Source organism: Argiope bruennichi, chromosome 7, assembly GCF_947563725.1.
Source record: "Argiope bruennichi chromosome 7, qqArgBrue1.1, whole genome shotgun sequence".
In the NCBI taxonomy this organism is placed as follows: Eukaryota; Metazoa; Arthropoda; class Arachnida; order Araneae; family Araneidae; genus Argiope; species Argiope bruennichi.
The window spans coordinates 131,978,165-131,992,290 of record NC_079157.1 but is presented as its reverse complement, the minus strand read 5'-3'; the positions used below and the strand labels follow the sequence as shown (position 1 = coordinate 131,992,290).

At 31.8% G+C, this 14,126-nt stretch overlaps 1 protein-coding gene across 1 annotated transcript in view; it reads right to left on the bottom strand.

Annotated features, from left to right (window-relative positions):
* Positions 1–248: 248 nt before the first annotated feature.
* LOC129976004 (uncharacterized) overlaps positions 249–14,126 on the bottom strand; it is a 40,457-nt gene continuing 26,579 nt past the window's right edge. Inside the window, exons 2-3 of the mRNA XM_056089333.1 lie at positions 6,125–6,414; positions 249–1,679 (exon numbers count right to left, since the gene is read on the bottom strand). Of these exons, the coding sequence (XP_055945308.1) occupies positions 1,624–1,679; positions 6,125–6,414 (346 nt within the window). The 3' untranslated portion in view covers positions 249–1,623. The remainder of the gene's footprint in view (positions 1,680–6,124; positions 6,415–14,126) is intronic.

Sequence of the window (14,126 nt, the reverse complement as noted above, 5' to 3'; positions counted from 1 at the left end):
TTGTTTTTATTATATAGTATTTTGTTTTTATTATACTATATTTTTCTCTTCATATTCTTCATTAATATTCTTACTTATTATAGTCTTAAGCATTTATCTCTGCATCATTTTTCTCAGTTCGAGGAATTTCGCAGAGAAGTGTAATTTTTTAAAGAAAATAATTTTTGATGTAGATTTTTAACGAAATAATTTGAATTGAATAAATTAGACATCTTTATTAGATATTACGTGAAATACAGTAGAAACTACACTAAACCACATATAACACAAATATGTTGTCTTCCGAGAACAGACAACAATTTTCAAAAATTAATTTACCTTATTAAAACGTCTGTATAGAACAGATCATAGTAAATGAAACATATCAAAAAGTTCGGAAGATATAAGTAAATATTTCCGCTTTATACAGTGCATGTGACAAAGAACTGTAAGTTGCCATTTATAAACATCAATACAATTAAATGAAAAAAAAACACATTTATATTATGTTAGCATTCTGCAACCAGTCAAAACAAACTTCACTGTTTTTTCACTTCTCTGTCAAAATTCAGGACAATTTTATTGAAATTCCAACTGAAATAATTTATTAGATCTGATAATTTTCAAATAAAAATTTATCTTCCAAAATGAAATAACCGGGAAAAAACCCGGTTAGAATTAATGAACCGACGTGCCGTTGATTTTCATCATGACAACATGAGACCATATATTGAATTAGTCGTAAGAGAGAAGCTCTTACAGTTTGATTAGGATGTTCTACCGCATCCTGAATACTTTCCAGATCTCGCTCCATCTGATTATTACTTCTTTCTGTCCTTAAAATATTTTAATTCATCAGCGAAATAAAAGCGCACCTCGAGGACTATTTCTTTTCCAAAACACAACCATTTTGGAAAAAAGGCATAATGAGACTTTCGGACAGATGGAAGAAGGTAATACAGCAAAAGGTTTCTTATATAACAAAATAAATAATATCTTAAGAAGTAAATATTGCATATTCATTACATATTACAAATAGGAAAGAAACTTATGGGACACCCTAATATATTTTAAAAAATATATCACGTGGAAAAATAAAACTTATTGATATTAATTCTGTTTTTTTTTTATTACAAAAAGAAAAACAAAAAATCAAACACTCAAATTTTTCTGTTTTTGTGTAATCATTATGGTGTTACCATAACCTTTGCGTAACGGTTTTAAGTGCCACATTTGATTAGCTATTAAATTTACCGAAGATATAATACCGTATTCGGAAAAGTACTTTCAAACTTTTATAGAACATAATTTTCTTGATTCTCTGAGGCAACTTTCCATGCCATCCGATACAGCTAATGCCCTTTTGGGACTACAGCAGTGATTATAATTTTCGGCTGGTTCAGCAATACGTTTAAAGAGGAAGCCATATGCATTTACTAGTAGATGCACTGACAGGAAGGGAAGACATTCGTTGATGTGCTTCTCAATTAAATCTAAAATGCATGTCGTACAAAAGTTCACTTTTAAGCAATGTCTTTAAGCGTATCTATTTCAGTCGAATGTCTTGCAGTTATAAGCTCTACTCATGGATTGAATGAATCCTCATAACTTGATTATTTAGTTGTCATTGAGTTGCTCTTGCTGTCAATGCCTCCTGTTGTCACGTATATAGTCATCCGTGCTATTGCAACAGTGATAATCTAGAAAAGAAAAGAAACAGTTGTAAATATACACACACTATGAATATATTAGATAATGAAAAAGATCAATTATAGATAATGAAAAATCTATCAAAGTTAGATTATTTCATAAATGTGAGATAAATGAAAAGTAAAAAACTATCAACCCCAAAACAATCATTATTAAATTCTATTAAAAATAATTATTTCCTATACCAAGCTAATAAAAGATACATTCTATTTAGAGAGCGCAAATGCTGCTACAACTAAAACAGAAATGAATTTAACCAAATTAGAAATAAATATTAAGTCTAATGCAAAAAGAACCTAAAAGAAAGACATGATGAATCCGACTTGAAGACTATCTCAAGGGTCACCTTCAAGCCGGAATTCAAATCTGGGATTTTTTCTGTGAGGGGTCTGACTTTCGTCCAAAAATATTGTCCCCTCATCACGAGAAATCCCAGATTGAATCCCTGTATGAAGGTAACCCTTGAGATAGTCTTCTTCACGTTTTTCTTTTGGTCCTTTTTGCATTAAACTTAATATTTATTTCTAATTTGGTTAAGTTCATTTGCGTTTTAGTAACAGCTTTGTAACTGCTGACATAAATTTTAAAAAAAAGTTTTTTCAGCACGTTTTTATGACTAAGATAAAATGTAAAATATGCATTTTTTTTTTTTTTTATTAAAAAGAGGTTCGAGGAGAACGCAGAAACGAGAGCAACATATGACATTGATAAAAATGCTCCAAACAAATTACCATTTTAATCCCATCCATAATATATTTAATTAATGCTTTCAATTTTTTTCTGAAGTTTTATCTGGATTTCTGATACTTTTACAAGTTTTTTTTTCTTTCGGTTTTTAAGTATTTGAATTAAACATTTTCATTAAAAAAATTCTTTTATTTATTTATTTTTGTTCTTTTCTGATTTTGAATAGGCAATAGGATTTTTAAAATTTCCAATTTTTTATGGATTTATTTAAAAGTTTTAATTATTCCGAATATTGTTTGGTATTATAGATGTGATTACACTTTGACCACTTTTAAGTCGCATTTTCATTATTAAAGTCTTATAATATAATTCATCATTCGCCATTGTAATTTAATGTAATTTTTATATCATTTCTCCCCAATCAATTACCGGATGCCGTCTCTAATGTGATATCAGAATTTAAATCAAAGTAGGCTATTAACTGTTCAAAAAAATATGGAAACATTATATTATTAACAAGAGTAAATATTTAAAGAATTTTCGAACACTAGCTTATCGGGAAATTCGCCTTCTAAATTATACTTTAAAAGCACAAAACTATAAATGTGAAGTTAAGTTATATTAACGTCCCGTTTTGAAGTAACACTAGGGCTATTTTGGGACGGACCTTGTCATTTTGAACCGCGGTCAAATGACGCGGACGATACCTGAGTTGGGAGCCCCCTCTTCACACTACACCAACAGTAGGTAACCCGGACGGATTTAACGGGCACCAGCCCCGCTTACACGACGGTTCTTCGGTGGAATCGGATCACGAAACTAAAACTCTCCGGTTCCGAAGCCGGGGCCTTACCACTAGGCCACCGCAGCCCTACTACCAATGTGAAAAAAATCAAGGTAAGTATATAAAAATTGCAAATTTTAGAAATATGCAATTGTCCTTCTCTTTCACATAAACAGAAAACTACCTTTTAGTCAGTATAATGTGCCTTAAATTTATGGCAAATTTTAGATTTACGACCCTGTGTACGTTCAATCGTATGTGAATGAATTTCGCACTTTATGCTGTTGCATCGTTGATTGCTTTTATTTTTGAGGAATTTCTGTTATTTTCCCTGGAATTTTAGAATACAATTAGAAGCGTAATCACATAAATAAATCACTAATGCATTTTGAAATAAGGTAGGGCAATGCATTCTATTGCAGTTTTATGATCGCGGAAATTTTTTAAACCATTTGATTGGAGCGAGTAAGCACTAGTGTTTTATTACTTTATACAATTTCAAGCAAGCTACAGGATAAAAAGGCAACTCGAGTAAATAACGACAGTATCGGGTTTTTTAATTAGAAAGCTTATAAACAAGTTTTAAACTTTTCAAATAGCATATAATATCTGTAATTTTTTCTTAAATATCTGGATTCGTTTGGATACAATATATATTGTCACGTAGATACTTTAGTGTGGAACGCAATGACACACACTAGAAGTAGAGCTAAACCAATTTATTAACTCAACTCTGAACTGAGAACACAATGACTGACAAATCTTCTGCTTTTATACTAGCAGGGAAAGTTCCAGTATACTTTTCTGGTGACAGTAAGAAAAGTCCAGAACACTTGTCTAGTAAACTAAAGAATTGTCCAGAATCTTCTGGACCATGAAATCAATGAATTAAATGTTTACACAAATTGTGAATCGCATTGTCTCTAGCGGGATTCAAACTTACAATCTCTTGATTATGAGATCAGTGCCTTGACCATTCGGCCATGGAGAGTCAACTGCCTCTTTTCAATGCGGCAATATTACATATATTATTACAATATATATTATTTGGATACAATACAATTTACACAGATGGATCTAAATCAGCTAATAATGTATCTTTTTCAGTTATTTCCCCAGATAATGTGTATTCTTTTAAAATTAATTGTTTCTGTTCGGTGTTCATAGCAGAGATAACTGCTATTTTACATGCATTGGAAGAAATTTCTGATAGTCGTCAAAAACATTTCATCATTTACACAGACTCCCTTAGTGTATTAGAGTCTCGAATCATTTCATCCTCAGTCTCATTATCATCCCTTGGTTTTAAATGTTTTGGATATTTTAAATAAACTAGCATCTCTAGATTTTAATGTTTTATTATGCTGGGTACTATCCCCTGTTGGAATTGTGGACACAAGAGCAGACAAGGCTGCCAAAGTGGCGACTGCCACTAAGAATACTACTATACATTTGACAGACTTGAAGAAGCACATAAAAATACTTCTTTTAAACAAATGGCAAAGAGAATGGGACATTGAAAGCGAAAACAAGCTTCACGAAGTTACACCTACTGTCGAACTTTGACCTTCTCCAATTAACAGAAAAGCGGTTACAATTTTCACTAGATTACGAGTGGGTCATACTCGATATACACATCGTCATCTGCTGTTAGAAGAAGAAGCTCCAATGTGTTCTCGGTCCAACATATACTTTCTGAATGCCCAAATTTTTATACACAGCGTTTACATTTTTAAAAAATCTAATAATATTGTTTTATCTACTTTACTTTGAAAAACTCCATATGACACCTCTTACCCTTTTTAAAATCAATTCACACATTCAGTATACTGTCCTTTCTTCTTTGAAGGTTATCTGCTATTCATTTTTATTCCACATTGATTTCTATACCACAGAATTTCGAAATTTTAACTTGAAAGAATTTTACCTAGTCTGGCGCAGCATGGCCAAATCTATGGCCCTTGTGCCAAAAAACCAAATCAAACCAATTATTTGGAAACAATCGTATCATGAAATACTGATACAAATAACACGGAACTAAAAATCTGTTTTTGAAATGTAATAACTGTTATAAAATTATCCTCCAAATTCAAAACTTTTACAAATATATAAAAGTTGCGCAAATTTTGACTGATAAATTTCTTTAAATTTTTCTCGATTTGAATTCCTTGTAGTAGTGCAAGTTTTATCAATCGATGCGATAAACTAATGGAATTTGCAAAGTGAATTTAATGATTGCTGCAATACAGAGTTTAGGCATTGCCGTTGCTTCTCGTAAGTACTAGCCATCCTGTCAAGTCACTATACCAACAGAAGCGGCTACAGACATTCAAAAGAGAATTTCTTTTTTAATAAAGCACTTAACTAACGCAACCTTTGAAATTTTTTGTAGCAAACAGACTTGCATTTTTTTTTTTTTTTTTTGTAAATATCGCTGTTTTTGAATTAAACTTAAATTAAAAATTGAACAATTCTTCAGACTGCAATTACTTAAAAATAATTGATAGTGAAGTTTAATTACAACGTAATTGCACGTCAAGTTAGAAAATGTGTAAAAAGTAGAAATTATAGTGTTAAAACTATAAATATAATTAAAAGCTATAACTATTTTATCAAACAATAACTATAAAACAAATTATAATTTAGATAATATTTGAAGATCGGAGCCGCAGCATCGGAGCCGGTGGGTTTCAGGTTTGAGACCCGATTCCACCGAAGAAGCGGGTCTGGTGCACGTTAAATCCGTCAGGACCAAACGTCCTCTCGCTGTTGTGGTGTGGAAGTTCGGAGAGAGGGTGGCAGCTCAGCTGTCGTCCTCGTCATCTGACCGCGGTTCAAAATTTCGAGGTCCGTCCCAAAATAGCCTTAGTGATGCTTTAAAACGGGATTTAATATAACTAAACTTTTTTTCAAGCTACGTCAAGAATCTCAGTTTGTAACAACGCGCATGTTCAATTTCCAAACCTTTATCATAGTCTTCGAAGTGCGGCGTGAAATACAGAGTGACGACCACGAGCAGAACGGCTATGACGATGATGGTCGTGCTGATGGCAACCACCACGCAAGTCGCTTTGCTCCGTTCCTCCTCGACTTCGGCAAGTTCGAAGCCGGCTTCCACGTCCTTTTTGTGTTTGCGGTGCCTCTTGCGGTCGCGGCTTTCTCCCGAGGAATGGTGGGAAGACTTCTGGGACTCCGAGTCTTTATGAGAGTGACGAGACTTGGTGCTCGGGGATCCGCCGTGGTTTCGCTTAGACCTAAAAGGAAGGAGAAAGTTAATTGCAAGGAAACGCTATCACGAATGTGCTATTTTCATACAGGGTGCCCTATAAGGTGTGCAGCGTCTAATATTTATAGATTCTGATTGAACACGTCAAGACGAATATTTCGATATATTAGTAACAGTTTAAACAGAACCAAGATTCTATATTCGGAGTCCCACAAGTTATACATCAAAATACTCGTCTTGACGTGTTCTATCCGAATCTAGAAATATTAGACGCTGCACATCACCTGTAAATACTAAACATGTAAATAACAGATGTCAAAACTTGAAGGACAATTTGATACAGTTACGCAGTTAGGTACCAGATAAAATTTTATGGATTTCGGATTCACTATAGCACACTTTAAAGGCTCAAGTGCAGTTTTTTTTTTCAAGCAAAATAGCATAACTTATAAAACTTAAATGAATTTTAAACAACACAAAATTCAAATTTTTTTTGCAATTTTTTGAAGAAAAAAGTCACACATTATAGATCAAAATGTCTAATTTGGGTTTAATTTGTATGAACTGTATAACGAGTTTTGATTCTTTTAAAAGATGATTAATGATAGTAATATTTCTACAGGAAGAAGAGATAAAGTTTCCAAAAAAACTCTACAAATTCAGATCTTTAAATATTAGAAATTATTGATGATGATGATGTCGTGTCAGCGTTACAACGGAAAGGGAGGAGCAGTAGCTTCTGAGGGTAAAGACTCCTGAGCACCCGAGGCAGAAGTCTGACTTCTAACTCATATGAAGATAACATTCACACACTAGCTTGCACAACCCTTTTTTACAAGGGAGGTTCTTTCACGCACCTCACATTTAAAACACAAGATGAAGAACAACCCCGCCCGAACCAGGATTCGAACCCGAGACGCCCAGGTCACGGGAAAACGCGCTCCCTCTAACCTAGAATGCGGGAGTTGGGAATCATTGTTTAATTGTTAATCATTGCTCTAATAGTTAAGTTCAGTTTTTTTTAGAATAGATTTTCACTATTTTAGATTTCTTTTTACAATTTATTGATTTTCATTACAGAACTACATTTGGTATGCTTTGACTGTGAATCAATGTTTCAGAGAATTAATATGATTTCTAAACGTATATTTTAAACTTGCCGCCTTTGCCGATTAGTTGCTTCACTCAAAATTTCAAATTTCAATTTTCCCCAACAAATCATTCTTAAACTTCAAATTTTGATATCTATCTGTATGCATATATCTATATATAACTTACATTAGCTTTACACCTTTTTTTTTCTTCATTGGGCTTTGCACCAGCCCAATTTTCTGTCTATATATAATGTTTATTTTTTTCAATTATATCACAGGAAAAGGCAGCAATATTTTAAAATGGGGGCACATTAAAACTTTTTCCAGCATTGCTTGATTTTGTTAAGTTAATTAATTAATTAAGATAAGTTAAACTTTTTTTTTGTAAATACAAAACGTATCAAAACATTTATTTCAAGCATATCTCATATTGAAATCTATTCAACATTGAAAAATAAACCTAATCTTCATATCCTGGTACAAGGATAGAAACAAAGCAAAAACGAAATATTATTAACAACATTACGAGCGGTTTAAACTTTCTTTTCAACAGTGAAATATATTGTTGCAAAATATGTTTAAAATACTGCAAAAGTTTATTAAATGGTTATATGGTAAAAATATGGCATAATTACATTTTTTTCCAATTTTATGATGCTGTAAAAACTATTTTTCTACCGTAAAAAGTTATCTATATTAACTATTAACAGTAAACTATTTTTCTACCGTCAGAAAGTTATCGCGAAAAACTTCAATATTTTGCTTAAGTTTTGATTAATTAAAATTTTAATTCAAATTTAAAAATAAAACCGCATTGAAAAGCACATAATTACCCTCCAAACTACATATCTGCGAAATTAGATAAGTATTAGTCAAACGGTCTGGTTTCTATATAGTCAGCACAAAGGATTGCAATATCGGATCAAAAGTTCAATACCGGTATTCGGTATTTTTTAGATCTTAATACCGGGATACCGGTTTTATTACCGGAAGTATAAATTTTAGAAAAAGAAAGAAAACACAGGCGTTTCTTTGTTTTATTTGCCAATTTTACGAGAGAGTGTAAATATCATAAAAAATAATTTGTAACCTATAAATTATAACAGTATATAAAGAATCACAAAAAAGTAAAGGAACATATTTAAGTCACAAAAAAATTGTAAATATCACTATTCAGTCTGTGATACTATTACAAATTTTTGAAATGTGATAAAAAACATAATGCATCACTTATACTGTCATTAAGCCTAGAACGTAATTTTGTGCAAAAATTACTATCTGTCGAAAACTCTCTTTCAGCATCTACGCTAGTTGGTGTTACTGTTAGCAATGCGCGATGTACTTTTTCCAAGCATTTACCTCTAAATCCCTCATCTTCAAATAAATCGATTTCCCGTCGGATGATTTTGGATGTAGCTGATTACTGTAGTGTATTTTGGTTTGTTGAATTTTTTTTTTTTTTATTTATCGCTAATTCTTTGTTCAATAGACAATTCCTTTTCACTATCGACATTAGTGTCATCATAATCTTCGATAAGTGTACCGAATTCTTCTGCATGTGGATAGGTTTGCGAGTAAAACGTTTGAAGAGAATTTACTATACAATTGATCAGATTTGAATTAGTTAATCTCTTTTCTTCTTTTTCATTATCATTTTTAAAATCATTATAATTATGTACATATCGTAAGATATTCTGTATTACTAATTATCTGTAATGTGTACGTCTCATAAAACCGCGATTTTTCATTGTTAAATGTAAACTTCTCCTCCTTTCATCTTTCCTCTAACCTCTATTTTGTCGAATTAAACCCATCCTAACGCATGCGCAAAAGCGCGGATGGTTTTACAATCCATTGTCAAACAGTATTTTATCACGTCTCTTGAAAGTGCGATGCACCTTTGTATTCACAGTCTAATTAAGTTCGTCCGTTAAGGAAACATAAAAACAAAAAATGTATACTATTTTGTTATGTTGGCGATTCCTGAACATATAGAGGAGGCAATTTAAAAAATTTATAGTAAATACCGGAAAAACGGTATTTAAACTTTTGAATATCGGTATTACAAAATTGTACAATTGGCTCAAAATAGAGGCACTCGGTATCCCGGTATTGCAATCCCTAGTTAGTACATACACAGTCCCTAGTTAGACAAACAGCCAAAAGCTTTTTTCCTTATGTTTATGCATCAAAATTTAGTTAAACTACAAACACATTTTCTCGCCAAATATTCTTGTCAACAGCTAACATGTTTTTAGCAAACCTATGCTAATCACTTCCTACCGCCTTTTATCAAAGAGATGATTTATTGGGCTTATTTTTGACCCGTACGGAAATGTCTGGTACAGATGAGTCCCAATACAAGGATTTTTTATCATCTGCATATGTTGTAATAACTCTGCGTCGAGTTAGATTGAAATTGTATTTTCTTCAAGTAGTATTTCTTTGATATACCTTATTTAATCAAAATGTTGCTTTCAACTTCCATTGAGTTTTTATTTAAATTAGATTTTTATGCTCACTTGTGATTAAAAATTTCATTGAAGTATTAAAAACTCGGGAAAAATATAGGTAAAAAGCAGCTATTCATATATAGTTAAACATTTTTCTTTTACCGACGCTTTGTTCTTTCTTAATTCAACTATTTTTATAATGCTTATCTATAATTTCATAGAAGTCACTGCCTACAATTTCTTTCTTTATAGAATGATAAGAGATGCAATTGAATTTTGTATATTAAAGCTGTCCTTTTTTTTCCAAGGAATATATAAAAAATATATTGTCATTTTTTCTCATTTCCGATTGAAACTCATGTTTTTAATTTGTAATGATTACTTCGTTTGGTATTGACCAACAGTAATAACCTTCCTGACTTTTGGACACAGGCAGGCGTAAATGCATGAGGTATATTTTTTAAATGTAACTGCTTTTTAATTTTTTTAATGAATTAAATAAAATGATTTCTTTTAAATTCATTAAAAAACAAAAACAAAAAAATATTTTAAATCAGTTTTATTCGTAAAAGTATTTATATTTAGTCAAATAAAGTATTTTATTATTCTTTTAATTTTGAACTGTTATCTTTCATTTTACTTTCTTAAAGCGCCACCTGCTTTCAAGCTTTTATTTTTTCCCAACTGAAACTTCGGCCCTATGGTCTAAGCAACAACTATATGATATTTCATTTGGATCCATACACTAGAAATGGAGTTATGGGTGTTTAAGTATCGCCAGTTTAATTTTATTCGACCTGTACGATCAAAAACATAACAGTTAGCAGAAGCACCGACGCCGCAAAAAATATAATGGAAGTAAAAGAATTATTAAAACGATTTATATAAGTTATAAAAGAATCTTTGTCAACGTTATTACTGTCATTCCAAAGTGGTCGGATTTAGAATGATTTAAAAGAAAAAGCACTCAGTAGTATAGAAGGAGCATAAGTAACCCTCTGACTGGAAGTTTGTAAGTAGAAATCGCTATTTTTGTGAGTGGTAGTGTATTGACTCATGGAATCATCAGTCGTTTTTAGAACACGGATGAATGTTTAAAGCACGTTGACAAATAAAGAAAGAGCCTTCTATAAAAATGATATGAAATTGCTTAAAATTAAATGGAGAGGGGAAGAGCCACGTAACAAAAACATCGGGCGTGGTCTTCCTGAAACTTTCCCGCACACTTTTCAATAATGGTTTTATCCACTTTCTTATGTTTAAAAGTGTGGATTGTGAGTAAGGAGCGAATACTCTCATAGCATTGGTGAACGATAGTTACGAAATATAGATTTTTGCCGCGAAACTGGGATTTTTACTGAAACTATCGCAAAAATAGATACTTTGAGATGCCTTTTTCGTGCCAAAATTTGACACAACTGCAATTATAATAACACAGCGTTTCGTTGAGTTCAATAACTGCATTTATTTGTTATTGAGTTTACATGCATGCGAAAGTACAGACAACCGCTTGACAGATTTGATTCGTAATTTTTTAAATATCGATATTTTAGATACTAAACCTGCGTACCAAATTTTATCTAAATAGCATTTTGCGTTTTGGAATTGCAGAGATCACTCGTAATCGAACGGCTAAACACATGACTTCCTGTTAATGGATTTCATTCAAACTTTTATAGAAATCTACAAATTTCATGATAATTCCCGATATCAAATTTCAGACGTTTGCCCCTTATCTGTTAAAGAACGTGTGAGAAAAAAACAAAATGTTCCAATTCCTTTCTGGCCAGAATTGTGAAAAGTTTCTATTCAATGAAAAAACAACTTCGTGAAGGTATTATATAATTTGTCGCTAACGTAAAAAGGAATCATAAAATTTACATAAACTAATGTATTTATGATACTCCTTTAATAAAATTTAAATTTTAAGGTCAAATATTCTCTTTTCACCATTTATTTAAGTTAGTGCGTTGTACTAATTCTTGATGGTGCTGCGGATAATCAGGAATTGCACCAATTTAAAAATATAGCGAAATACTTTACGTCGATACTATTTTTTACAGTTGAATATTGTAAGGACAACTATCATATTTAAATGTGTTGTTAAATTTTTGAAAATAGAAAAACTATTTAAGTTTTATTAAAATTTCTGAATTGTATAGCATTAAAATGATTCGGAAGTCTTTACAAATTAGCAGCAAGTTCTAATAAAAGGTAGATGTACCTTTTAATGCCTGAATACAACCATACTTTCAATGTTAAAAATCCACGCTTTTGACTTAAGTTTCCTTACATATTTGGAAACGCAGCAAATTCTGGAATGTAATATTAAACTCCATAAAAGCAATGAGAAAAGTGATCGAAAAATATAAGATCTTATTACTAAGCAATAGCTTTTTTTAAATAACTGTAGATATAACAAAGAAAATAAAAAAGAAAACCATTAAACTATTTCAGACGACTTCTCGTGAACAACAATGCACTGCATGTTTATCGACTATTCCATAGAGAAGCTTTGCGCTTCCAAGAAAAATCGAATTTCAAAAAATTTGCTTGGCCCGACTAGAAAATACATTTATGTGCCATGAGCTCCAACTGAAATAGCGATTCTTATCGGAAATGTATTTTATATGATGAGTGAAAAATAAATGTCACCAGAAAAATAAACTCTTTATAGTTCACCGAATTTTGAAAATATAGAAAATCAACCAAGATCCATTATACAGGGTGGTTATAATTAAAGTTTCACTTCGAAATGATTATAAAAAGAAAACTACTAGGCCAAATGTTATCAAACTTGGAAATAATTTAAAGAAAGCCATGGGACTTTCTTTTCTGACAAAAAAAGTTCAAAAACTCACCACCAGGGATAAAATGGCCCTTTATGCAATATTGTTAAAAATATAGGACATGAAAACATTGGTTTAAAATGTGTTTAATTATTTTTGAAACGTATTCCATAGCATGCTCAATGTGGCGTTCAACATTTTCTGAAAGCAAGTGAAATCGCATTACTGCATTACTCAGCAGTCGCTCTTCGCATATCAGGGAAAATGTTGTGCACATGTTGGTGAATCGCATCTTTCAGTTCCGCCAAATCGCTTAGATGATCGCCATGAACAGTGCTTTTGAGATAATACACATTGAATATGCTTTGTTATACGTTTCAGAAACAATTAAACACATTTTAAACAGGTGTCTTCACTCCTATTTTGTTTAACAATATTGCATACTGCGCCATTTCACATCTGGTAGTGAGATTTTGAACCTTTCTTTGGCAGAAAATAAATCCCCATGACCTCCTTTAAACTATGACCATGTTTGATAACATTGGGTCCTGTAGTTTTCCTTTTATGACCATTTCTTAGTGGAACTTTTACTTATAACCTCCCTGCACATCACTAGTAATTTAAATTATACATGATGACACATTTTCATTTCTGGTGTTTCTTACCTGTAGCTTTTTTAATAATTTAAGCATTTGGCTAACATATTTAGGAACATAACATATCAGCGCGACATCATTTGAATCAAATATAAACCTGTATTTATATTGATATTAATATTTGTTGAGAATGTCTTCTTTTCATAACACATAGGCCTCAAAAATCAAAGGTATTATATACATTTAAAATGAGATCAATTAATAGACGCTTATTTCTAGTCAAATGAGAAATTTAAATTTAAGCGCAAGTTAAAGGCCGGAAAACGTAAAGCATTATTTACAATTTTGAATTCTTGTATGTAAGTCTATATGAAATGAATACACAATATTTACTGTTTAAGCTATAATTTATTTTGTTATATAAGAGCCCTTTTGCTCTATTACCTTCTTCCATCTCTCAGGAAGCCTCATTATGCCTTCTTTCCGAAATAGTTGCGTTTAGGACAAGAAGCAATCCTCGAGGTGCGCTTTGATTTCGCTGATGGACTTAAAGCGCTTATCGCGAAGAAAATGTTTTAAGAACAGAAAGAAGTAATAATCACATGGAACGAGATCTGGAGAGTATGAAGTATGCGGTGAATCATCCCGATCAAACTGTAAGAGCTTTTCTCTTACGAAAAATGCAATATGTGGTCTCGCATTGTCATGATGAAAAACAACGCCTCGTCAGTTTATTCATTCTGGCTGTTTTTTGCTATGGCAGCTTTCAATTGATCCAGTTGATGACAGAATTTCGTAGAATTTATTG